Source organism: Leptomonas pyrrhocoris (genome assembly GCF_001293395.1).
Source record: "Leptomonas pyrrhocoris isolate H10 chromosome Unknown, whole genome shotgun sequence".
NCBI lineage: Eukaryota > Euglenozoa > Kinetoplastea > Trypanosomatida > Trypanosomatidae > Leptomonas > Leptomonas pyrrhocoris.
The window spans coordinates 1,990,240-2,015,931 of NW_015438358.1; the positions used below are offsets into that span (position 1 = coordinate 1,990,240).

The 25,692-nt window shown below is 53.7% G+C and overlaps 8 protein-coding genes across 10 annotated transcripts; all 8 read right to left on the reverse strand.

The window, feature by feature from the left end:
• Positions 1-170: 170 nt before the first annotated feature.
• Positions 171-1,404, reverse strand: ABB37_01714 (putative mitochondrial electron-transfer-flavoprotein, alpha polypeptide; the record flags this gene model as incomplete). Of its 2 annotated transcripts, none has more annotated exons than XM_015798323.1 (1): positions 171-1,404. In XM_015798323.1, exon 1 carries the CDS (start codon positions 1,143-1,145, stop codon positions 171-173), a length of 975 nt encoding a protein of 324 aa, XP_015663843.1. In that variant the 5' UTR covers positions 1,146-1,404. The 2 variants fall into 2 exon arrangements, with proteins under 2 accessions (XP_015663843.1, XP_015663842.1); XM_015798322.1 differs by having other exon boundaries at positions 171-1,387.
• Positions 1,405-4,694: 3,290 nt separating this feature from the next.
• On the reverse strand, positions 4,695-6,958 carry ABB37_01715 (hypothetical protein; the record flags this gene model as incomplete). Of its 2 annotated transcripts, none has more annotated exons than XM_015798325.1 (1): positions 4,695-6,958. In XM_015798325.1, the coding sequence occupies exon 1, from the start codon at positions 6,294-6,296 to the stop codon at positions 4,695-4,697; it is 1,602 nt and encodes a 533-aa protein (XP_015663845.1). In that variant the 5' UTR covers positions 6,297-6,958. The 2 variants fall into 2 exon arrangements, with proteins under 2 accessions (XP_015663845.1, XP_015663844.1); XM_015798324.1 differs by having other exon boundaries at positions 4,695-6,947.
• A 1,011-nt stretch (positions 6,959-7,969) lies between these two features.
• ABB37_01716 (hypothetical protein) lies at positions 7,970-8,896 on the reverse strand (the record flags this gene model as incomplete). Its single annotated transcript, XM_015798326.1, has 1 exon — positions 7,970-8,896. The coding sequence occupies exon 1, from the start codon at positions 8,723-8,725 to the stop codon at positions 7,970-7,972; it is 756 nt and encodes a 251-aa protein (XP_015663846.1). The 5' UTR covers positions 8,726-8,896.
• A 1,227-nt stretch (positions 8,897-10,123) lies between these two features.
• Positions 10,124-12,078, reverse strand: ABB37_01717 (hypothetical protein; the record flags this gene model as incomplete). The annotated part of the gene is made up of 1 exon (XM_015798327.1): positions 10,124-12,078. Exon 1 carries the CDS (start codon positions 12,011-12,013, stop codon positions 10,124-10,126), a length of 1,890 nt encoding a protein of 629 aa, XP_015663847.1. The 5' UTR covers positions 12,014-12,078.
• Positions 12,079-12,785: 707 nt separating this feature from the next.
• ABB37_01718 (hypothetical protein) lies at positions 12,786-15,730 on the reverse strand (the record flags this gene model as incomplete). Its single annotated transcript, XM_015798328.1, has 1 exon — positions 12,786-15,730. Exon 1 carries the CDS (start codon positions 15,327-15,329, stop codon positions 12,786-12,788), a length of 2,544 nt encoding a protein of 847 aa, XP_015663848.1. The 5' UTR covers positions 15,330-15,730.
• Positions 15,731-16,185: 455 nt separating this feature from the next.
• On the reverse strand, positions 16,186-17,153 carry ABB37_01719 (hypothetical protein; the record flags this gene model as incomplete). The annotated part of the gene is made up of 1 exon (XM_015798329.1): positions 16,186-17,153. Exon 1 carries the CDS (start codon positions 16,762-16,764, stop codon positions 16,186-16,188), a length of 579 nt encoding a protein of 192 aa, XP_015663849.1. The 5' UTR covers positions 16,765-17,153.
• A 764-nt stretch (positions 17,154-17,917) lies between these two features.
• ABB37_01720 (hypothetical protein) lies at positions 17,918-21,681 on the reverse strand (the record flags this gene model as incomplete). Its single annotated transcript, XM_015798330.1, has 1 exon — positions 17,918-21,681. The coding sequence occupies exon 1, from the start codon at positions 20,411-20,413 to the stop codon at positions 17,918-17,920; it is 2,496 nt and encodes an 831-aa protein (XP_015663850.1). The 5' UTR covers positions 20,414-21,681.
• A 659-nt stretch (positions 21,682-22,340) lies between these two features.
• Positions 22,341-25,416, reverse strand: ABB37_01721 (hypothetical protein; the record flags this gene model as incomplete). Its single annotated transcript, XM_015798331.1, has 1 exon — positions 22,341-25,416. The coding sequence occupies exon 1, from the start codon at positions 24,228-24,230 to the stop codon at positions 22,341-22,343; it is 1,890 nt and encodes a 629-aa protein (XP_015663851.1). The 5' UTR covers positions 24,231-25,416.
• Positions 25,417-25,692: the final 276 nt, after the last annotated feature.

Sequence of the window (25,692 nt, forward strand, 5' to 3'; positions counted from 1 at the left end):
TGAAAAGATCAAATAAGCCGTCGCACATTCGCTACCGATTTGGGACCCTGTGAAGCATTCGGAACTGTGTCGATAAAAACAAACTGTTTCTCGTGTTTGTACGTCGCTCACCGGAGGTGTGCGTCGATGCACATTCGGACTTTAACAGTTCTCCACGAAATTCGGGTGCGTTACTTGGCATTTGCCTTGACCTTCTCCGTCAGGGCAGGAACCACCTTGAAGAGGTCGTCGACGATGCCGTAGTCCGCGATCTGGAAAAATGGTGCCTCCTCGTCGGTGTTGATGACGGCGATCACCTTCGAGTCCTTCATACCTGCCACGTGCTGAATCGCACCGGAGATGCCGCACGCGAGATAAAAGTTGGGCGCCACCGTCTTGCCGGTTTGGCCGACCTGCATCTCGTTCGGGACGTAGCCGGCGTCCACCACGGCGCGCGTCGCACCGACGGCTGCGTGCAGCGGTGCCGCCAGCTCTTCCAAGATCTTGAAGTTCTCGCCGCTCTTCATGCCGCGCCCGCCGGCGATGACCGTCGCCGCCGTCGCGAGGTCCGGCTTGTCGCTCTTCGTCAACTTGTCCTCGACAAACTTCGCCGACTTAACGGGAGAAACGGCGGGGAGGTCACTCACCGTTGCGCTGCCGCCTTCTGCCGCCACTCGCTCGAAGGCGGTGCCGCGCACGGTGCAGTACTTCACCTTGTCCTTCGACTTCACCGTGGTGATGGCATTTCCGGCGAAGGCCTGTCGAACGAAGGTGTCCTCCGACTTGACAGCCGTGATTTCGGCGATCGGCATGCAGCCCGCCAGAGCCGCCGCCCGCGGCACCACGTTCTTGCCAAAAGCGGAGGTGCCCGCGAAGACGTGGGTGTACTTGTGCGCTTGCACCGCCGCCTCGATCAGCGGCGCGTACTCCTCCGGCAGCCCGTGGTCATAGTGCTCGCCGACGGTCGCCAGCACCTCCGCCACCGACTGCACCGTCGCCACCACCGCCGCCGCGTCTTTGGCGTTCGAGCCGGCCACGAGTGCCGTGACGGGGCCGACTTTGCTGGCCGCCGTGATGGCAGACAGCGTGGCAGGCGACACCTTGCCGTTCACCATCTCCGCCACCACCAGCGCCTTTCCAAGCATCAGACTGCTAAAGCGGAACATTGCTGTGCGCTTCGTTTCCGCTTTACGTAGGGAGGAATTATGTTCTTTGAACTACTATCTAACCTACGCACTTCGGCATCGTCAGACCACCGTGTATACCTTGAGTGTAGTGTTTGGCTTGCGATAACGGACAGCGATAACTAGCGCTTTTAGAGCGCACCGCAACGGCTACGAATTGTTTCTCGTGGTTGGAGAAAATAAAACCAAAAAGTGTATATGAGTTTGCTAAGACAAAAGAAAACTGCGCCAGTATGTAACCTTGCGGGACCGGAAAACACAAAAGAAGGGAGAAGACACGAAGCCGGAGAAGAAGGAAATCGTACAAGACCTTTTCGGCACACGAGCACGAAATCGGACGAATGGAGCTCGAAAGCGACAAACAGCCGAAAACGGGGGCATTTAGCATCGCAAAACTCAATGCAAGCACGACTCGCTTCAGAAATTGCGAGAAAAAGAAAACGCCCAACTGCGTTGAAGATCAGAGAGGGGAGGAGTGTGTAGTCCAACGCTTTCTCAAGCTGAAAAACTGCAAACAGCTTGGCCATTGCAGCACGCCGTCTTGCACCAAAACAAGCAGTCCCACGAGTGCCGTTGAGTTCCGGGGGGAAAAAATAGGACTCCGTAGAAATTCTCAATATCACAAAGAACGAACAGTGCGAGGCATATCTCAGCTCCTTCCTGAATGGAGGAAGTTAGCAGTTGAGAAATCAAAAAACGTACTTCTGTTTTCCTTCTCACATGACAACGGGGAAAAAAGGAATAATCAGACAACGGCGTTCATCAGTAGATCGGTTTCAATAATCAAAAGAAAAGAAATAAACCAAACAAAATAACTGGGAATCGTGGGATCAGTTAACTATCTAATGGCGATAATCGATACTATACCAGAAAGAAAAGCTGTGGATCGAGCGTCATCAACGGCGTGCAATGCCCATTAGGGACGCATTTTCGCGCTACGGTTTGTTGTGGCACCTGTACAGTCGGCTCCTCAAACATCATACTCTTCAACACAGACGCGAACGTGCAGCTGCGTGGTTCCCGTACATTCGCAGTAGCAAAAAAAAAAAAAACCAGAAAAAGAAAACAGAAAAAGGTGAGTCCATCGAAGGAAGGAATAGACGCAGCAACAGAAAAAAAGGCCCCCTCAGAAGAATCCTGAAGTACAGTTAGTATCTGCAGCGCGTCAGCCACAGAGGCGAAAAAGCTTCCGTTAAGAGCGGCAAACTCCCGTTTGTGAAAACTAAGCTAAGTGAGAGAGGGGAAAGAGAAATATAGAAGAAGCACTCGTGTTTTGTGTATCAAACAGCTCTGCCAGACAATCGCACTGCAAAGAAAGAGGAGAGGAAACAGCTTTTAAAAGAAGAATTGAGAGCAAAAAAGCCTAAAAACGGAAGCACAAAAACAAGACGCAGTACACGAGGCACAGCAGCACAAGCACAACAAGCAAAAGCTACGTCTGTGTGTGCGTGTGTGCGTGTGAAGCAACCAGCAAATATAGCAGCAGTAGATGGCCAGAAAAAGAAAAAAAAAACAATAATAAGGAACGGAGAAGGACAAGAAGAGAAAATGTGCGTTTACCTCTTTTGCAAAAATCAGCTTGCACTCCGGTTTTTTTTTCCCGCTCTGTATGATGCTAACAAAACCCTCACGCACAACACGGAAAAAAAAGAGTATCTTCTGGACCCCAAATAACTCCTCCTTCTTTAAAGCAGGTCAAGGGTCTCTAGCGGCTCTGTTAGCACCGTTCCGACGATGGTATCAGTTTAGTGACGCCAGCTGATGTATTGTGTTTTACCTTTGTTAAAAAAGAGAGAAAAAACTGCTTCGGCTTTCATACGTGATGTTGGGTGAACTGCCTCAACTGCACGAATAATATGTGAAGTGCTTCGTGTTCACTTCCGCTTTCGTTGCTTCCGTCTTCCTTCATGACGTGAGCAAATGCGTGCGTACGGCGCAACGCTCTCCTCCTCTTTTCTCTAGCCTCACCTGATTCGCTTTACTTTTCGCGCTCTGCGTCGCAGCATCCAACGCTGCGCCACTTTGTTTGCAGAAAGGAAAAAAACTTTCCATGTTGTTGCACACTTCCATATGCGTTCACTGACAATTTTCGCTGTCGGAACAAAAAACAAAATGCAAGGGCCAGCTTCACTTATAGAACTCAAAAAGACATCCAAGATGAGCAGTGATACAGCATGCCACGCGCAGCCCGCCGAGTCCCTTGATGGTCCGATTCGCTTACTGCAATTTGGCATGTCCATGTGTGAGAGCTGCAGCTCACCCTCATGCTCGCATTCCACACGTGTTCGAGCAAAAATCAACAGTTCATTGTGAACAAACAGGTCCATCATCCCACATAGTGAAGGTAATGTATAGAGAGATCGTAGTATCAAATAAGCAGGCAATACGACACCACAAAGGCGCGATGTGTTTCTTCCTCTGTGTGCTTGCTGAGTCCGGGGCTCAGCGGTGCCCGACGTGAAGCGTTGACGTAGTGACCATTTCAATGAGGAACTAAGGACAACAAAAACAGCTCAATGTCTATTTGTTCGCGGAATACGTTCACCGGTCAGTTGGTAGGGAAAACACGACAGCCTACAATAAGAAGGAGAGAAAAATAATAAAAATAACTCAAACAGTCCTATACGCGGGACTCTCCACACTATCACCCTCTTCTTCCTTTTCAACAAGAAGGAAGGACGCGGGCGTGAGAATAAAAAATATATAACAGAAATAATAAGCTCACATGCAAAATTCGAAAAGAAGACCCGTGGGGGAAAACAAACAAAAGAAACATCTGCGCTTCTTTCTGTGTGCGGCTTGAGCACAAATGCACAGAGGACTCCCCAACGCATCGTCAACACCTCTCACCAAACTGCTCACATCAAGATCTTTTTTTACTGTTTGGGTAAGGCGTTGTTGATGCTGCCAGCATACATGCGCTACAGGGCGATAGTCTAGTCCTTGAGAGGTCGTAAACGCAGCGTCAGAAAATATTCGTCGAGTGTGATGCAAGGGAGCCAAGCGAACAATGTCACAACTAGCGTGACTGTTACACAACAACAGATATGAAAGGACAGCGGGAGAAAGAAAGAAAAAGAAAAAGAGCTACGCAAACACATCACATGGAGCGGAGAAACGCCTACGACAGCAACAAAGCAAAACACCGCAAACAGATTCAAACAAGCCAAATAAAAAGTAAATTAAACTCATAACAGACACACACGCTTTTTCTTTATTTCTGGAGCAGCAAACGAAGGAACATGATCAATGAAATAAAGGCACCCCTCCAAAAAAAAAAAATCATCAGAAAACAAAAAGAAAGAGACAAGAAGAAAATTTGACGCTTTCCGTGGGAGTGAGTCATCGCGGAAGGACGCAGAACAACGAAAATGCCGTGGAAAAGTGGCGGAGGTGAAGACGGGGAAAGGAGTCGTGCGCAACGCGGGTGTAGAGAGCGAGAACGAACGCCCGACACCGCGCTTGGCTTTTGCCTCTCATGGCCTGGGAGATCCCTCCCCGGTCGCAATCATTCCCTCTTTGTGGCACAGCTCAGTTTTTGATTTCGGGCCACGGAACGACAATGTTCAGCACGAACGCGGCCACCGTTAGAATCCACGCAATGATGGAGAGGATCACGCCCTCTTGCACGCCGTAGCCGGGGAAGTCCGTCTTGCCATGGAACACGCCGGTCGGGACGCCGGGGTAGTTCGCGAAAGTGCTCTTGGGCACCGGCAGCGTGCACGACTTGCGGTACCGCACCACGACTGCAATAACCCACGAGATGATGAGGAAGATCGCCGCGAGGCAGGTAAATACCATCGACGCGATGCGGCAGCCACGGGCGAGGAAGGCCGGGATGGCGAACATGAGTGCCATGAAGAGCATGATGGACCCCAAGATCAGAAATGAGATGCTCGCCTTCATGCGCTTGCCGTAGGCACCGCAGCGGTAGTGGGCGCGGCCGTAGTAGAGACTCGTGCCGTTCTGCGCGACGAGCTCCGTGTGCCAGTAGGTGATGCGCACCACCTTCACATCGCCCGTGTTGAACTTCCGCTTCCACACGGTCGTGGCGTTCGCGATGACGACAAACGCCAGGGCAACGAGCAGCAGCACCATGTAGTACGTGTCCATCACCCGCAGGGACCGCAGCACCGGCCCCACGTTCAGCCGCGTCGTGAAGACCACCGCGAGGAGGCCGGCCAGCTGGAAGATCCACGCGATGAGGGTGAGGGCAAAGCCAGCGTTGAGGTGGGCCACGTTCGAGAAGCGCGGGGACTCGCATCGGGAAAGGTAGTAGAGGCTGATGGACATCGCATTGCCGCACAGCGTCCAGCCAAAGGCCAAGAAGCTAAACAGCAGAATCCAGCCGTAGCCACCGCGGCCGAAGAAACGGACACCAGCGAAGATCAGCGAGACCACCGTGAAGAAGCAGCCCATGATGGTGGAGGCGGCGATGGTCTGGAAGAACTGTTTCTCAATCGGGCAGTTTTTCATCGAGTGGACGGAGAAGGTAGGCAGCGACCCACCCTGCTGCTTCCACAGCGTGAACTTGCGCCCTTTGTAGGTCTCGACCCCCACAACCACGTCACGGCCGCGGTACCACGCTACCGGGCAGCTCGCTGCCAACGTGAAGACGAAGGCTACGAAGTTGAGAATCAGGTGGATAACAAGGGCACTCGAGAGACTGCCCTCCGGCTTGGGGCTGATGATGCTCGGCAGATCCTCCTTGTAGTACTTGTACCCGCGCGGCACCGTGTACGTCGTCTCCATCAGCAGCTCCTCCTTTGCGCTCTCGCTTAGCTCCGCCTCATCAATCTTCTTGGGACGCGGCACGTAGCTGCGCCCGCAAAACAGACCCGTCAGCCACACCGTCGAGGCCCGCGCAACACGCTGGTTGTACTTCTCGGTGGGGCTGGCAGAGTGCGTCTCCTCGTCGTGCTCGTTGTCGTCGTTTTGTTCAATTTCACGGTCGTTGCCATTCTCGTTCGGCTGGCTCGAGTGGCGCTCATCATCGACGCCAACGTCGCGGGGTTGGCTAGGATGATCTTCGTCCTGCACGGCACCGGACTCATGATGTTCGTCGTGCGGCTCTGCATTGACGGGGCGGTCAACCCCTTCGCCATGTAAGTCAAACGGATCGCGCGACGCCATTCTTTCTGCTCCTTCTTTTTCTCCCTTCTCGCTGGTACGTGGGTGTGTGGGTGGGAGGGGCAGGGGGGGGGGGAGGGAAGTGGAGGCGGAAGGTATTTACCTTCGTCGTCTGCAAACTGAAGAACTGAAAAGGCGAACAGCGACGAGTTCGGTGCAAAGGTGCGAAATGATGAGAGAGAGAACAAGAAGACGATGAAACTAAAAGATAGACAGATATTTAACAACAAAAAGCTCACCCGTGTATGGAGCGCGCAGCACGAGAAGCAAGCACAAACGTTTGTGTTATAATAATAATACAGCGAATAATAGAAAGCAAATATGAACTGAGAAGGCAAAGAAATTGGGTCGCAAAAAAGCACTCGAAAGGACGGCAATAGATAACCGTAACACGAAGATGAAGCGATCGTGGCTGTTTCGGGAGCTTTGTTTCTACGGTGCGCTTAAGCGAATGTTGAGCAAGGCAAAGGGGTCAGGCGCGTGGCATCAAACAGTAGCCAAAAAAAAAAAGATAATAACAAACACAATCAATGGGCAATGGTCAATAAGGCGCGTCGTGGAAAGATCGCGTACACAACACCGGTTGGACGACGCGTCTGCTGGACACGATGAGTATTACAGGTTGGGAATAAGAAAACGATGTATCGTAAAAGCTGCTCGTTTGCTCCGCCGGGGCGTTGGAAAAGGAATGCAGGGAGAGAGGGAGGGTAAATTGACGGAGCGAGGTAGAGGCAAGCGCCCGAAAGAAGAAGGGTGAGTGAGACGCATTCTCTTTGTTTACAAAAAAAAAGACGCTTTAATTGTAGCAGAGATACGCAGAGGAGACGTTGTCGCTCTTGTGCGCCTCGCATGAAAAGACATCAAAGAGGACTAGGTATCGGTGATACTGTGCGTACTGCTGCGCTAGTACGTGGATGTGGAAATCGACACACACACACACACACACACACACCTCCCACATTCACAGGAAACGAAGGCAACCCCAAACGTGTGCTCCAGCATTGAGGCGAGAAAAACCTCACACGACCCAGTACGTTCCGATATTTTGAACCTATTGCAGCATTCATTCAAGACCACTTCAATAAATCGTCTTGTTTCACCATAATGGACGCACTCGATAACAGAGCCTCTTTATTTCTTTTCTTCGCTACACGCATTTCCTTTTGATTCACCGTCTGAAATCGATAATGATGGATATGGAATAAAGAGCAAAGGGTAAAGAAGAGGAACAACAAACGCCAGAAGAAAAAAAAATCTGACGAAGGAGGAGCAAAGCTTCTCCGTGTACGCCGACGTACGCAACAAACAAAAAACCACACAGAAATCAGTCAGTTTGGTCAACGTGATATAAGCACTACCGCAGACGGACGGTAAGAGCCATCTGCTTTCCACTTCATGCGAAATATACGTAGATGAGAAAAAAAAAAATAAGAGGGCGGTACAAGAGCAACAAATTCATCGATGACATTTATCTTGAAGAACTTCCATGTTCTGCTCACGGTCGAACACGCAAACACTAAATTGCTGAGTTCGCAAATCGAGAGGGAAAGAAAAGAGCTCCACATATATATGCACGAAACAGAAAAGAAAAAGAGGTCGCTACGATGTCAGAGAAGAAAACAAAAAGAGTGCGTTTCTCAGGCAAACGTAAAAGAGAAGTATTCCTCGGCGTACGCTTAGTAGCGGAGCTTCGCCGGGTAGCGAATCATCCAAAAAATCAGAACACCAATCACTATTGTGAAGAGCACGAAGAGCGTCACGGCGAGGCCGAAGGCGGGGCCGTACTTGAAGCCGATGCTCTTGAGCGACGTGGACCGGCAGAGCGCATCGTTGCGCATCTGCGCGCCAAGGATCATCCCAACCATCACAAAGAACCAGCACAGCAAAATCAACGTCTGCACCAAGAAGCGGCAGCAGATCACCCGACCGCAGATGAGGGGCACTAAGGCCAGAATAAAGCCCACCACGCTGAAAAGAACAGAGATGATGAAGAGAGCCGCAAAGCCATCGGATTTGAGGGTGAAGTCGTAGCAGAAGACGTCGTGGTTGCTATTGCGCTGGTGCGTGCCGACGCTGGAGACGCCCCAGACGTAAATGCAGTCCACCGAGATGGAAATGGTAGGCGAGGAGTAAGACACGATGGGCGTCGCGAGGGCCGCTACGCCGAAGATGAACATCAGCGCCATAATGAACAGCATCAGAAAGTTATCCACACGGCAGCGGTCAATGCGAGGGGGGTTGAAGGGCGTAGGCACGTATTCGTACGCGATTGGGTTTTCAACGCTGTTGGCCACGTCCTCGTTGTGCGACGGCTCCCCCGGTTTCACGGGTGGGACGGTGTGAACGCTGTCGTCACCTGTGCTACGAAAGTTGTTGACATTCGAGTCGCTCTTCCAGTCTTGTGACTGGGGCTGAGGGGCACCTTGCATCATTTTCCCTTTGGGGGGCCGTTTTCGTTTCTTTTTTCAATCGCTTCCTTGGTTGCAGAACAACGCGGTAAGCACACTGCTAACGTGCTACTTCGGTGTTGTCAGCGAGCGATGACAGGTGAGAGAGAGAAAGAGGGAAGACGTGGTGAAGACGAAAGAAAAGGAGAAAATGGCTTTGCGTTGAGAAAGCGTAGAAGAAGAAAAAAAAGATCGTGGGAGGATAAATGGAGAAGAGGACACAGGTCTGCACAACATGCAAGCGACCGGCAGTTGCGGTCAAGTCCATCCTAGAAGCCGAAAGAGAAGAGCGCAGAAAACTCAAGCGCATCAGTGTTGCAACTTTTCTTTATGCGGACTTGCGGAACGCACGCCCACCACTTCGCTACTTCCATCGCCAGATAAAGCAGCAACGACCGCAGCACCTCTGGCACACGGAAGCGTCTTTGCGAAGGGGGAGAGAGAAGCAGGCCGCTTAAACCTGAAAGCAAAGGTTTTTGCCCCTTCAGCTGGAATCAGTACTTCTCGGGCCCACGCGCACCTTTCATTACTCTTGCATTCATTTGGCTTTTTTCAACGTCGATGAAGCTCAAGAACAGACTACTACCATCACGTAGACGCTAAGAGAGGGGGAAAAAAGGCAACATTTACATAGGTAACGGTATCATACATCGTAGCTAGTAATCCGTTCTACTTACGCTGTTGTCGTTGTTGGCAACGCAATCCAAAGAAAGGCGACGCTGTTACTTTTGCGAGTGCACAGTCCGAAGAAGATCACAAATGGAGGCATGGAAGAGAGAACGAGAGAGAGGAAGGGGAAAGAACGAAAAGTGTTACGCAACCTTCATCCCTCACCCACCTCACTCCTGCTCTTCGAGCCTCTCACCTGCTTTGCTTCTCCGCTTGTACGTCAGAACGTTTGTTTTTTAACGGAAGCATACATAAAAGAAAACTGAAGGAAAAGAACAAAGTCTTCTGTAAGTCTTCTATCTGTCAGGAGTGACAGGTGGGGAGCGAAGGGAACAAAACAAAAAGGTACAGTTCACCAGCACACACTACAACAAACCCAACGAAAACAGGGGGAAAGACACACAGCAAGAAAAGGGAAAATAACTTGACGTTGGTCATCACGTTCCGCACCGCAACACGTCAAACGGCAAACACTTCGTTGCTTTCCCTCCGTAACGTCCTCAAATGGAAAAACAAGAGATCAAAAAGGGTATGTTTTTTTTGTTTCTAATCGACGTCGTATCCTGCAGTGCCTGTTAAATCCACATCACAAGAGTAAAACCCGACAATAGACACAAAGAAGTATTGGTGTTAAACAAAGAAGTTCTTCCTTTTTTTAAAGAGAAGCAGCAGCGCTGCGTCGGCAGTAATAATGTAAAAGAAGGGGGAAAAAAACTACAAAGCCTCAACGTTCAGTTCCCCTACGTTCCACACCATCACGGCACCCTCATCGCCAACCGACACAATCTTCTTGCCGTCCGGCGAGACGCGCACCTTCGTGATGCTGCAGCTGTGCGCCACACCAACTGCGATGCACTCTCCACGGTCGTAGTCCCACACCTTCACAATGCGGTCGTTACCGCCCGTCACGAAGAAGCGGCCGTCCGGTGAGAGGGACAGCGAGTTCAGCTCGGCAGTGCGACTGCCCGGCACCTCGCGAATGGCGTGGCAGTCCACCGAATCCCAGTAGGTGATGCACTTGTCACTGCCACAGGCCAGTAGCTGACTCTCATCCACGTAGTACTCCACCGCGCGGAAGTAGGTCTGGCGGTACACGATATTGCGCCGGAGGTGGCGGATGAGGTCCCAGACAATGCAACTGCCGTCATCGCTCGCCGTCACACACTCGGTGTCGTCGTGCGATATGGCGATCGCGTTCACCGCCGCCTTATGCTCCTTCATGGAGGCGACCAGCGAGCACATCGTCCCGACAACCGCCCACACCCGCACGAGGCCGTCGGAGCCGCCAGTGACGAGGCGCTCCCCACCGTTGTCAGCGCACACCGCCGTGACACCGACGCGGCCACCGACTTTGTGGCTGCGGCTGCCCTGCTCCACCTTGTGCGCGTCCGCCACGGAGAAGACGAGTTTGCCGGACTGCGGACCGAAGGCGCGGAGCCGGCCGTCGTTCCAGCCGGAAATGATGAGGGAGCCGTCGCGGCTGAACTGCAGGCAGTTGCACGTGCGGTCGGGGATCTCAATCCGTATCAGCTCCGTGCACGAGTTCGCGTTCCAGACACGGATGTCCGTCCCGCAGCAAGTGGCGAAGACCGCGCTAAACCCGGTCGGGAAGACAACGTCCTGGACAGCCTCGTTGTGGCACGTCAGACGCAGCCGCGTCATGAAGTTGCCGCCATTCACGAAGTACATGTTGCTCGTCTGCGTGCCGATGTAGTAGTCGTCCCCCACCACCGCCAGCCCCGTCACGCCGCCGTTTACTGTGGCGCGGTTCTGCACCGTGAGATTAATCTTCGACAGCAGCTGCAGTTCACCGGCGCCGCTGCCCACCAGCACATCACCAGACGGTGTCAAGATAGTCGAGAGGATGCCGCCGGACAGCTTCTTCTGTGGGCCCTGCATCTTGAAAACGTTCGACTCCTGCAGCTGCACGCAGATCACGTCACCGGAGGTAGTGCCGCAGTAGGCGTACTTGTCTGTTTTCTCCACCGCGATCGTCTCTACGCTGCGCCGCATGTTGCCCATGTTAATGTCCACCGCGCTCATCTTGTGGCTCTCGAGGTCTACCGTCCACACACGCAGCGAACCGACGCCGCCGGTGATCAGCTTCTCCGAGTTGTTGTTGAAGAACGCGACGGCTTTCGTTTCGGTGTGGTGCGCCGGGGCTCCGCAAAGTGGCCGGCCCGTCTCCACGTCCCATAGGACAACGGTGTTGTCATCCGGTCCGCCGACGGAGGCGAGAAACTTCTCATCCGTCGAGAAGGCGAGTGCCTGGACCTTCACCTTGTGCAGCAGCATGCGGTGAATTAAGCGTCGCTCCGCAAAATCGAAGATACAGACATCTGCCTGGAATCCGGGGTGGGTGACCTGTCCCGAGGCGACGTAGCGGCCGGAACGGCTTACGGCGAGGCAGCTGATCTTGTCGTTGTGTCCGTAGAAAAACTCAGAGCCGTGCGCGTCGTCCACGTCGCGAATCACGATGCACGCGCCGAGGGCGTACAGCAGGTGGCGCTGGTCTGGATGGGCGATCAAGCTACCAGGAATGTTGCCGCTGTAGCCCAAAACCGTCTCCAGCTCCAGCCGGGGTGTGTCGTCGTGCTCCGTCATCAGAGCAGAAAAAAATGTTCGTTGAAAATGTGAGGACGTGTAGAAATCAAAGCGGCTGTGAAGACTACGTTTTACGCGAAAAACAACGAAATGACATCAGCAGAAAATACCAGAGGAAAACCAAGCACCAGGAAGGAGGAGCGCGATGAGGTTCGTGAGAGGCGTGACAACAAGACATCGCGGTTGCACAGACGGAGCACCGATATGACACTACAGCATTTGCATTGTGTTTTCTTTGTTGTTGTGTGGTTTTTTTTTCTTTCAGAAAACTCCACACTTCAGATATGTTGGAGGGTACGTCACGGTTGGATCTCGTTTTCCGGTTCGAAGATCGGCAGTTGGTACAATGGAGACACGGACAACCACGTGCGTGTACAACACAACCGCCAGCGAAGGAATCCTCAACATCAGCACGAGACAAACGGAAGGTACGGCGGCAGCCCAATTCTGCATCTTTCCTTCTTTTTCTCTGCTTTCCACCTCTCTTCTGATCAGAAGCCGTGCAACGCGACTCACAACGTGGCCCACAGTGGATATCGTAGAGTTGCGCTTCTTTCCCGTACGTGACGTGATCACTTCGAATACTAGAACATCCAAACTTATACTGTCAAAGACCGCAGTCTCCGACGATTATTATAATCCAGTGTTGCAAACAACAACAAAAAGAAAAGCCCCGCCCTTCTTCGCGATGTGCTGCAGATCTCCGCGCATCAAAGCTTGAACTTTAAGGAACTCTGGGAGAACAGCGAAAAGTCTCTATCTTCTTGGGGAATTACTGCTGCTTGTTTTGTGATTGCTTCCTGCGTTGGTTGAGGCTCGCCATCTCCCGCAACTCCTCGTCGTTGAACTGGAGGGGTATTTGACCCAACGTCTTTGAAAGCGTGTTGGCCACCTCAGCCTGGGTCGCCTCTTGGGTCCAGTTAGACGTTACGTACTCACGCATCTCCGGGTCCATGGTCCGCAGCATCTGCATCTCGCACAGTGCGTAGAGGTCCTCGAAGGTGTCCTCGATAAACTCGTGTGATAGATCGTGTGTGTATCCGTCTGCGTTGGAGGCCGCTTCGTGACCGTCTTGTGTGGCCTCCACCTCCGCAGAGACGACCTCCTGCGACGCGGCAGTCGCTTGCGGGCGTGAGGTCGCATTTTCCGCCTCCGCAGTGTCGCGCAGCACATCGCCGACCGCAGCCGACGGACCCGGCGCCGACTGCACCCGATTGCAGTTCGCCACCAGCATCTGCCGCAGAGCGTTGCAGTCTTTGCAGAGGAAAAATGTGTCGTCCATGTTCATCTCGCAGGTTCGGCACATAAACGCCTGCTGGTCCTTCACGGACGCGCCGCAGTTGTCGCAGCGGTCGTGCAGCTCCATAATCATCTCTGCCGCGTCCTCCAGCGCGCGGGGGGCGAATTTCTCGTAGGCGGCGCGGCACGGCGCACAGCCGCAGGTCATGTCCGGTGTGAAAGAGTTCACCGGCATCAGCATCCCGTGATATGGGAATGTGTCGGTGTCGTCGTTGTCTATCGTCCGGGTTGGCGACGACGCCTTCGTGCCGCAGCCCAGCACTGGCTTTCTCGTCTGCACCGGTGCGGGCAGATCGCCGTGATAGCACTTCAGCGGGTCCTCCGTGACGAGCCAGGGGTGCTCCTGCATGCAGTGCGCGCAGAGGAAACCGGTGAAAACATCGTTGTTGATCAGCTCCATCGCGTCCGCGTCGGAGATGAGCGTGTAGGTGGACGGGTCGTCGATAAGCTCCTCCGGCACCGTCTCGGCAATCGCGCAGAGCCCGCGGCACCCGCAGCTGAAATTAGCCCCGGCGATGGCGCCGTTGTCGGTGCCATCCTCCGCCGAGGGAATGACGCTGCAGGGGGCGATGTCGTGGTCCTTGTGACAGCGATACCGGCACGGCGTACACACGTATGTTCTGCATGTGTTGCACTTAAAGGCCACGGTATCACCCACCAGCACATCGCCGTAGCACGGCATCCGCCGGTACTGCCCGGTGAAGAGCTTCGTAATGTGCGTGCTCCAGAAACAGCTCGCGCACAGCAAACACGCGATGCCGCCGCACTCCGGATCGTCGCTGGGGTGCAGCATCTTGCAGTAGCACCAGTTCAGCGGGTCACGTGGGTAGCGGTTGTGATGGTTGGTCGGCAAGATCGACTCGACGGGGGCGCGATTCGTCTTGCTGTCGATGACGAAGGCGCAGCGGCTCAATGGCGGCAACGGTGGCGGAGAGTCGGCGATCGCACCGCTGACGTCGCTGATACCCTCTGTGGCGCTCTTCTTGTCTGGTGTGGTGTTCACGGCATCGGTGAGTGCCCGCTGCGGGGCAGAGGGAAACGCATCCGTCGGTGCTGCAGACTGAACTGAAAGCCCAACGACAGTGCAGCTGGCCTCCCCCGCAGGTCCGTGTGACGACCTCGCGGTGGAGGCAGTGGAGGTCGGCTGAAGGTCTAACTCAGGCATCTCCGCCGGAGGAATCGTGGTCATGCGAATCCCACTCATCGGCGAATTTCCGCGAGAGCGCTTCGGCGTCAGCGGGCTGGTGGAGCGAGGGCGTTTCCGCATCGTGCGCTGCTCGATGTCGCGCGTGTGCACGGCGTGCACCTCCGCTGCGTTCGTTGCAGCCGCGTCGGCGCTATCGGCTGTGGTTGTGACTCCATTCTCCGCCGCCTTTTCGGGACTGCTGGTGCTGTGGCCACCGCCGCCTGCCAGTGCCGTCGGGGATCGCCAGCACTTCTCGGTGCAACAGTCGCACCGCATGTAGTGACGCACCCCCCATTCCTCCACCTCGTGGTCGCCGTGGCAGAACTCCGCGCACGCGAGACACAGGGCGTGCTGCGGATCGGCGCGTCCCGCGTTGATGCACGTGCGGCACACGTAGGCGGTCTGGCGCAAGTAGCCCCTCGAGTAGGAGCAGCGGTACCACTTGCCGTCGTGCTCCACTGTTGTCGCCACCAGTCGCGAGATCTCCGTCGTTGCCGCCACGTTCACCGTCGGGGCCCCCTCCGCGCTACCCAGCAACATCGAACTCACCTTGAGGTGCTGCGCGATGTGGCCCTCATGCTGCTCGCAGCGCTCCACGAGGGCGGCAGGGAAGAGGTGACGCAGCAACGTGTCGTGCGGCGGGTCGCGGTGCTTCTCCTTCATGACCGGGAGGTTCAGCAGCAGTCGCTGCTTCTCGGCGCTGACGTGCGTCTGCTCTTCCAGTTTTTTTTTGAGGTCGTGCACACTGGCTGAGGCGGGCATCTCAACCGAGATGATCGTTTTGCCGAACTTCACCTCGAAGTCGACGTAGAACTCCTTCTTTGTGGCCATTGCGCTAAGCGAACGTTGAACACCGACTCCACCACCCAACACAGATTACAGGAATACGAATGTCTGAGGAAAGAGAAAAAAGCGAAAACAGATTAAAGGCAAAAGTAGCGTCGAGTGATGCCAAAACGCGAAATTTGAACAAATTCGAACAAATTTATTTTTGCTAGCTTCTATGATGGAGAGCGGAGAAAAGGGGTGAGGTAACCCGATTGTATGCAACAACGTGATTTGAGCTCCCGAAGTCAACCCAGCAAACACCGCCTTAGTGTGCAGGTATGTTTTCTCTCATTGGGCGCAGTGCCGCAGCAAAGCAGTCATCAACAAGAAACGAAAGAAAAAAAATACGTTCCGCAAGCAGAGTTCGATCAGATACGAGAGAAGACAGAAAAAATATATAAAACTAAAGAGATGCAAACGAGCGATCAGGAAAAATGGCAATGGAGATCTCAAATAGCTTCTGGCCTGCATAGATACATTTATTCCAGTACGTACCGTAGCCTCCTACTTTCTGTAGCTGTGGCTCTTTACGAAGAAGAAAACCACAACCGCTGACTCGCAAATAAATCTTTTTAACGTATCGTGAAAAATCATGTCACATAGCAGCTTGAACGCTACCCCAACATGAAAAGACAACAGTACTACTTTGTCATTTCCCTTTGCTTTTACGTCTACCGGTTTGGTACACATTTTCTTTTGATGTGCAGTGATGTTCACAGGAGTGCAACGCTTCACTTATGCAAAAGCGCGGCCGGTGAGGCGGTACAACACAGACTATACGCAGTGGAACACAACTGATCGCATGCCACCACGTGTGCGTGTGTGCGCCTTCGCGTCTTTCGTGGGAAGAAGACGAGCCTTACAAGTATGACGGCGCAATCGCCACACGCACCAGTTCCGCCGCCTTCATCGCAATGACCGACGGCGGGTCGGAAAAGTTAGCCGTGGCACCGAGCTCGTCTGGCGCCAACGCCTCCAACGTAGCCAGCTGTGAGCCCAGCAAGGAGGGGGGCATGTAGTGCCCTTTGCGGGCCGCCAGCCGCGCCGCCACGACGCTCGCGTCCCCGCTTAAGAGCAGGAAAAACACCTCCGTCTCCGCCAGTTGCTTTGCACTCTCCGCAGCAGAGTGGCAGCGGTCAGCGCCGCGCAGGAGGTCGCGGTAGCAGCGTCGCAGGGCCGAGCACGCCAGTACGACGGCCACCCCGTCTTTGCCGTTGTTTGGCGCCACGACTTCATTAAACAGTCGGTGCAGCCACGGCGCACGGTCCTCGTCTGTCAGCGGGAGACCCGCCCGCATCTTTTCCACATTTTCAGCGCTGTGATAGTCGTCGCCTTCCGCGAACGGGCAGTGGAATTCGGCCGCGAGAAGCTGACCAATCGTTGTCTTTCCCACACCGGATGGGCCGCAGACGACGACAGTAGTAACACGACGCGGCATCTACACGCTTCGATCTTCTTCGATAAATGTTCGGCTTTAAAAAGACAAAAAAAAAGACCATGCGCGATCGTAAGATGGATGAGTAGCTGATGTCAGAACACACACACACCAAGTTGAGTTTCTTTTCTGTCTTCAGACGTGTGAGCTACACAAGGGGAGTTCACAATGCGATGGATCTTTCAGCGACGGGAGAAGCGCGATGAAAAAGGCTTCTTAACTGGAGATTAACGTACTCGTGCGTAGTGAACAGGAAAAGAAGTAAAAAAACAAACAAACCCATAAAGATGCTATCGTATCCTTCACCTTATCATGGACGCCAACCTTGTGGCGTAGGTGAAGGAGAAAAGTACGCCTGTAATTGTTCGCAGCAAGGTTGATGCGTGTCGGACTGCAAAAAAAAAAAGCAAGATGGAGGAAGGAAAAAAAGGGGCAAAACGAAAGAGTCTCTTCTTTCAACTCCTTTTTCGGAGGTGGACTACACAGTGCGGCTGCGTGACGCTGCGACAGCCCCAAAACGCGATTCGAGACGAGTGTGCAGGGTGAAGATCACCATCTGGCCTCACCAAATGCAACACACCGTTTCGCGTCACTTACGCTGTTGATGTTTTTTCCCCACGACTTCTACGTGTTACAGTAATTGGAAAACCTGCTGTTGTCGTTTCGTTTTCGCATGAGAAGTGAATTCAGTGCCTGTCGCCTTGAGTGGCGTGGCGTGGCACTACGGAAGAAACCATGACTTCAATAAAGTGGAACTCTTGAAAGTAGAAGAAAAGAAAAAAGAAAAGCTACGGTAAATTTCTCCCAAGGCAATTCAGCGGCAGAAATCCTGAATTTTGTTGCTGCCATTCTTTTGTAATGATCGACACAGAGGCAACCGAATAACGTGGCGAGAACACAGCAATCAGAGGAGGAAGAAACAAACCACATCAGTCAAGCAGTCGCGGTAAAACAAAAATAATAACAATAAGATTGTTTTCATGAAGCGCATTTGCAGGGTCGGAGGACGCACTATGCCGCCGACGCCCCTCCATTCTTGCTTTTCAGCTTGTAAGTAGTCACTCGCCCACAAAGCAGCGCGACCAAAACTTCCAACAGACGCAATACATGGGAGGAACAGAGGAAGAAGAATCAAAAAGAGCGGGCCGTATGTGCCCTAATGCAGCGACAGCAGGGAGGCCACATCCGCATTCTTCATCACATCAAAAATGTCGTAAGGAATGTAGAGCGGCGGCGGTGACTGATTGTGCAACTCGGTCTTGATGGCGGTGCGCAGGTGATCGACATGCTCCTTCAGCTCCGCGACATCAGCCATCAGCTTGTCACGACACCGCTGCACCTCTGGGATGCTCACGTGTGGGTCCGGCACCTGCGCTATCTCTGCAGCGTCTGAGAAGGACGAGCGCGATAGTGTTTGATTTGCGTCTGCCTCGAAAAGGAACTCCAAGTTACGCTCCGCCTGCTGCAGCGCGGAGCGCACGACGCGCATCATATGCGTCTTTGACACGGCGTCTTGCAGCATACTCCGTGTGAGCGGTGCGACGGCCGCCTCCTCCATCGCGCGGATGACGCTGCAGTCCGCTTCCACCTGCTCCGGCGATCCCCGCATGACACACGCGGACGGGCTTGAGAAGAGGTCCACCGTTTGCCGCAGCGGCGTAACGTAGCCGGGCAAATTCGGCTTGAAGACAATCCGCGTAAATCGCACAAACGACGGCAACGCCGTTAAGCGCGGGAGCGCCAGGCCGTTCAAGATGCAGTCGTTGTTCGCCACGAGGAATAGCACCGTCGTGCAAGGTGGAGAAGAGTCGAGGGCGTGGTAGAGACGCGGCACCGGTGGCCACGGAATGTCACCGCACACGGAAGAATACGACGGACCACGAAAGGGCAGCTGCGTCGACACGGCCGTCGCCCCACCGAACGTGTTCACCGCCTCAGCGATGTACACCATGAGCGAGAACTGATCGTAGCCGACCACCTCGGTGCTGCGCGGCGCATCGCCCTGCATGCGTGGGTTCAGCTCAATCAGCACCGGCTCCCCTCGCACCTCTGCGACGGCAGACTTGGCAGCGCCGCTGAGAGTGGAGTCGGCGGATTCAGCGTTCGTTCGCTGCGCCTGGCGATTATGGTGGGCGGCGGTGCCTCGCATGTCGACGCGCAGCTCGCAGTGCGCGCAGCCGTTGCGCAGCTCCAGCGCGTCGAGGCACTTCAACGTGTACGCGGCCACCCGTCGTGCTTCATGGTCCGGTGGCAAACTCGCGAGATCGGCAACCAGGGTTTGCTTGTCGTACAGAATTGCAGTCTTATTGCGCTTCCGTTCCTCGCGGCCGACGGTACGCACGCTTTGCTCCGCCGCGAGGGTCAAGCCGGAGGTGTAGACCGCCTTCGGGAACTTCCAGCTCTGCCACACATCCGTCACCACCGCCACACCGTCGTAGCTCACCGTGTTCACCACGTACTCGGGGCCTTCGATGTACTCCTCCACAACGAGCACTGCGGCATCGGTGCCTTGTGAGGTGCGCAACCCGTCCACCATCTGAAACGCCACGACGACGTCGTGTTCCGTGTAGCACAGCGTGACGAACTCCGACCCGGCGCCGGTCGAGGGCTTCACTACAACCGGCAGCCGCAGTTTCCCCGCGCAAATCTGCTGGAGCGCCTCCGCCGCGCTGGTCGTCACGAAGCTGTGGATGTACGCCAGACCGGCGTCGCGCAATGCCGCCTGTGAGCTCCCTTTGTCCTGCCGCTTCGAGTGCGACGTGGCGGGATCGTTGCCAAACGCGTTAACGCGCGTGTGCAGCGGCGTCGGCAAGCTGACCTCTGCGCCTCTCAGCTCGGCCACCACTTCCGGCGCGAAATGCATCCGCCGTGCCAGCTCCTGCACTGGGGTGCCGCGCAGACGCTCGTTCACGTAATCGGCCGCCACCACCACGCCATCTCCCGAAGAGTAGCAGCCGAGCAGGTGGGAGAAGCCTTTCGTGGTCACCAAAGTTCTGTAAGCGTTTTCGAGAACGGGCAGGGCGTCCGGCACGCCAACATTGGCGAGCTCGGCATGCTGGTGCAGCAGCGGTGCCTTATCTTCCGCGAAGAGGCCATCGCGCACCGCTGCCCAGTCAATTGGGGGACGATGGGCCGCCGCATCGACGGCAGCAGTAGCAGCAGCAGCGCCATCATCATCGTCATCTTTCATCGAGCCGTTCAGGAGAGGGAAGCGCGCAAAAGCGCGAGGGAGGTCGGCGCACAGCTGATCCAAGCACTCCCGCTGTTTGGTCACCAGGCCCACCACTTCCACCACGGAGAAGTTCATCTTGGCCTGAACCATCGCACGACACTTTGCCTCGTCCGGATAAAAGCTCTCCACCGTCGACGCAGCGCAGTCGTGGGTGCAGTGGTACTGTGCCTCTAGTGACTCCGTGAGCACCATTTTCAAGTACTCCGCAGATACGGGCAGCTGTTCCGTTAGATCCGCCCCCGCAGGGGGTGGGAGCCGAGGAGGAGGCGCTCTCGCGATGGTCGTGGGCGCAGTAGAGGCATGTGAAGTGCCGTTGTGGGACTTCACTTCTCCCCGTTCCGCTTTGTGGGCAGACGGGGACGGCGCTGCTGCTGCCGAAGACGCTGCATTGGTACGCATCTGTGACGAGTAGTTACCCATATTCATCGACACACTCATTGACGGCTCCTTCGAAGCGGTCAAAAGAAAAACAAAAATGCACACCAATGTGAGAAGACAAGAATGCCAACAACAAATGATGATGATAATAATAACAATAATAGCGAGGGAAGAAGCAGGGATTCAAATGGAAAACAACTACGAAGAAGCAATGACAGGTTCACACAGCACCCACAATTCGTACTGGTACACAAGACACGAACAGCAAATATATGTGACCGCTGCGTAAAATATTAACAATACTAATAGCTGCCAACGTACTCTGGAGAAGTCAAGACAAGACAGCAAACCTCCTGTGTTTGTCGACGGCGACGCCACCGTAGTATTAGTGTACGTTGTTGCTCACCAAAGGCAGCGGTGTTCTTCTTCCTTTCCCTTTACCTTCTCGCGCGCGAGTAAACCTGTGTTTGGTAGGAAATGCGTAGGCAAACGTCAACAATGATAACAGTAATAATCGCGCCGTGCATAACAACAAAACCTTCAAAAACAAAAAAAAGAGGGGAAAATGTGACGAAAGTCAGCAAAGACGTACGACGACGACACGAACCACAAAAGGAAGGAAAACAAAAACGCCACGTCGTCGAAGGAGTCGTCGTTGTCGCTGCTGTTGCGGTTCTTGTGAATGAGGCAAAGCAAAAATAAAAATAAAAATGGGAGGGTGTGCGGAAGTGAAGTAAATCCTCCGCGGCAGTAACAAGAGGGCCTCTGTTGGGACGAGATAGAGTACAAGAAACAAAAAGGTCTTTATAGAGCAGTTTCAGTAAAAGTCGGCGTTTCCTCCTCCCTCTCTCCCTATATATATATATGTATTCTTTTTGCCTTGAGAGGTCACAAAAGACGTGTGTCTTTGCGGATGAGAAAACAGCCCGCAGACAAATGCGAAGACGAGTACCGACACACCGTCAAACTCCACGTCACTGTGCACACGAATGTAGCGCGAAGATATTCGTCGTCACTGCGGCGAAATCGATAGAGAAGCTAGGAGCCGAAATGGTACTTACAGAAATAAAAAATAAAAGTGCCCTTTTGATGGCGAAGAAACGCGAACGAAAGATTTCCTGTTCTTGTTTTCATTTCCAGACAAACGTGTAGTAGAGATTTGGTAGAGCTAGATGAAAGGCACAGCTAGCTCACAAAATAAAAAATTCACTGCAATGCAAGTGGTGGATATTTCTCGTATCCCTTCCCTTCACGTTTTCTGATGACATGCAAAGATTCACTGGATGATTTGAGTGGGTGAAACGCGCTCCTAGTCGAGCCAGAAGCAAAGGGAGAAAGAGGAGATTGAAGTGGCAGACAGTATCACAATGAATTCGCATTCAATCGTGTGATGGAATGAGCTTGAGAAGCAGCGCTTAGGTAGTTCGTACATCTTAGTTCCTCTCGACGCGTAGAGACGAAAAGGGGGGGGGGGAACAAACGCCCAGTCGATAGAGTCACGAACAAGTCGAAGCACACACATTCTTGTAGCTCTTTCGAGGTAGCTCGTGCGCCGCTGGACCTTCAGCGAAACAGTCACGGCGTATATACGTGTATGCCTTTTCCTTCTCTCCCTCCTCTCTTTCTTTAGGGGGTTGGGGTGCGATGCTCTTCTTGATTCTTTGTGTTGCTTTTTATTGTTTGGTCTTCTTTTCTTCATTTGTGAGAAGTAAGGCATACGGGGTACTGAAAGACGGGTAGTTGTACAAATATAATAATAATAACTAACACACAATAATAATAATTAACCATAATCCTTAAAAGACGCTCAGGAGTGAGGAGGGGATTCTGTAAACGAGAGAAGGGCAAGAGGAGAGGTCCTCCCATGAATAAATGAACAATACAAAAATGAACGCCACCTGTAGCAAGTCGCTGGCGGCACCCTCTGCTTCTCCTTCTGCTGGCACCGCGTACCTCATGCACTCCTACATTACATCACAATAACGCGAAGTCGCTCATGATGCGCACGTGAGCCCGCCTCTCGCCCGTTGACTCTACGCACCGTTGCACGCGCCACAGCAGCAGCACCGCGTGGCGACGCTGCAAACGACCCAGATACCCCGCGCGCAGACATCACCAGCGGCTCCTCGTCACAGCCTTTTCCCTCGCCTTCTTCCTCCGCTGCTTCTTCTTTCTTCGTGGCGGTGCTCGCGAGAAGTTCGTCCAGGCTGCATGACGTCCGCGGGTGATCCTCTGTGAAGTACTCCGCCATGGCCTCCGTGCTGGACGTCGACGACTCCTTTGTGGCCGGCTTAATCAGCGGGAACACATCCGCAACGCGGTCGCTGTCCTCGTACTGTGCCCGCTCTTCCATCGAGAGGCCATTCCAGCGCTTGCGCATCGCGGCCTCAAAAAGGCGGTTGCCCAGCACTGGGCCGTTGGGGTTGGCGAGACCGTACCGCGCACACATATCACGGTAAAAACGCTTGAAAGACGCGACGGTGGCGCGCGTTGGTGCGATGGGGAGGTAAAACGGAAAACACAATGCTGCCCGTTGAAGGTCGCTGAGCCGCCCGTAGCGGCGCGACGCCTCGGAAGAGGGGAGACCGTAGTCCCGGACGCAACAGCGCACGTACAGCTTCTGCCCCGTTGTCGGCTGCGCCTCGAAGCGGTAGCCAAACGCACACAGGCGCACCCTCTCTTCCTTGGGCAGCTGCGTAAAGGCCTTCGTGTCGCGGGTGTGCTTTGGGTAGTAGGCGCCCTTGTGCTCCATCACAAACTTGCGCGCGCAGGCGTTGTGAAACAACTCGCACGGCCCCATGATGGACTTCAACTCATCCAGCGAAAACAGGACGTGTTTGAATTTAGTCGCAAAAAGGTGCCGCTCCTCGAGCTCCTGCAGGAGCTGCGTGCGTCTCTGCGCCACGTCCTTCACTAGTGTCAACTGCTCCTCCAGTGAAAGGGCGGAGACGGCGTCGAACGCCTGCTGCTTGCCCCACTGGCTCATGCGCTGCACATTCGTCTTATACTGGACCTGCCTCGCCACGTTGCTGCCGGGTCGACCAACAAAGTCGGTCTCGCGCACTGGGCCCTGCGCACGCGACCACGATTCTAAGGACGGCACGAGCGAGGGATTCGCGAAGTTCTGCACCACGTAATCTCGCAAGGCCGCCATGGATCGCAAGTTCTGTGGCTGCTTATGCGCTTTCCGCTCCATTCTTGCAAAGGAGCACAAGAGGCTTTCGATCCAGGGGGAGTACAAGACGTCGATGTTAATGTCTCCCGTCTTCGGGTCAGTGAACTTCGCCCACTCTGCCGCGGTGGGAGGCTCGACCTCGAGCTCCTTCATTTTCTCGAGCAGGAATGAACGATTCTCCGCCTTCTTGAGCTGCTCAATCACGAGACACGTAAGGCGTGTCCCGAGGAGGGTGCCAAGATCACGGTGACCGCGAAAGATAAGAACGCGGTTGTTTATCGTGCTCATTGGGAAGAAAACGCGCTTCTTAACGAGAGGAGGGAAAAAGCGAATCTTCTGCTCCACGTCGCGTAGCAGATTTTCTTTGAAGTGTTGCCGCCGCTCCAGCGTTTTGTCATCTCGCACACGTTGCACATGCACGGGGATTTTCTTCGGTGTCTCGATCAGGCGTGATGTGTTGAGGTAGTTGTACTGCTTCCGCGGCTTTCGCGTTGTTAGCAAACCTGGTGACCCCAAGGGTGCGCCATACGTGCCTTTGTGACGCTGTGCAGTGGAAGTCGCACCAGTGGCGAGGGCTCCTGCCACCCCGCTGCGGAAGGCACGGAGAGTCTGCGACGACACAAGGGGTGCGGCCAGCTTCGTTGCAGAGGGACGACGCAGAAGAGAACAAATAGAAGCGAACATAAAGCGTTGCCGGGGAAGCGGGCCTCGGCCGCAAACAGCAAGCTTCGACAGCTGCTGCTGCATCTCTCAATGATGAAAACAACACGTCGGCGTGTATGTGAAGCGCAAATTTCTCCTCTATGTATCAAGAGTAGAACTGTGACAGCAACGATAAAAGCTATCGCGGGCGCAGGGCCTCGCGGACCTTTTCACGCTGATTGTGCTGCTCAGCGGACTCAACAACTTTAATGCGAGCCGCGTGTAGTAAATAAAAGAAAAAGAGCGTTACAGATCGGCTCTTTCTCACTCCATGAGAGAGAGTGAAGTAAATCAATATGAAACCCGAAACGCCGCTAGAGCGTGGGGCTCACACAGTGGGAAGCAGAACTAAACAAAAGACGATTGAGGAAGTGCCTGCGATCGGTAATCAGCAGGACGTCGCACACACACACACGCACTCGCACAGCTCTATACCGGCAGAAAACAAAAAAAAGTACAACCGATGGAAGACAATGTAATATTGAAAGATCCACGGAAAGAAGGGGCACACGCAAAGTTGTTGCTGAGAGCCGGTGAAGTTGAGAAGTGCAGCCGGGCGTTGCCACCACTGGAATGGATAGCAACCAAAACGCACACACACACACAAAATCTCTAGAGAAGGGATTCAATTAATGATTAATTAGAGCAGAAAGAGATGTGAAAAAAAAGGGGGTGCAGCAAATCCAAAACTGAATACGAAGCGCCACGGAATGACGCGTGAGGTCCACCAAAAGAGACTTAATGAAATAAGGCTCTCAGGCGCTGCAGACAAAAAGGAAAAAGGGAAGGGTTAAACTTTTCTAAGCGGCTTCACTTTCCTCACAAGCACGATTCTTCAACTAAACAACAGCAACAAATAGTTATCGCAGGGTATTCCCTCTGCTCGTCTCAAATGGTCCCAACAATGAAGATGTGAAGGAAACAGAAAAAAACACCGCTAGCAAAAACAGCCAAAACAACAAAAGCAACTGAATTAGATGAGTTGACGGCTGTTGAAAAACAGCTAGACAACCCAAATCGCAAAAAACAAAACGAAATCTGTGACGTCCGCGGTAAGCGTAAACGCGGAGTGATTCGCGCGGAAAGCTCGAAAAATGCCGCACACAACTTGAGTTCGCCGAACAATCAGAAGAAGAAAATAACCGCAAAGCTAATGGCTTGACGTCGCTGGTTTGATGACAGAACACAAGTAGAAAAAAAGGGAGATAAAGCGTTTTTTTTTTTCGGGGGGGGGGGAGTTGTGTATGTGAAATGAGAAAGTAAAGAGCGAAGTGTCAAGAAGAGAGAAAGCGAAGAATACAGGAGGAGTTTACTGGGGGGGGGGGAGTCGTTTGGAGCAAACGTTTGCTACAACACACCGCTGCACACACACACTAGCTCCCAAGCAATAGAGGGAGATTATTCCTGCTCGTTATCGAGATACAAATACGGACTCCGTGGCCGG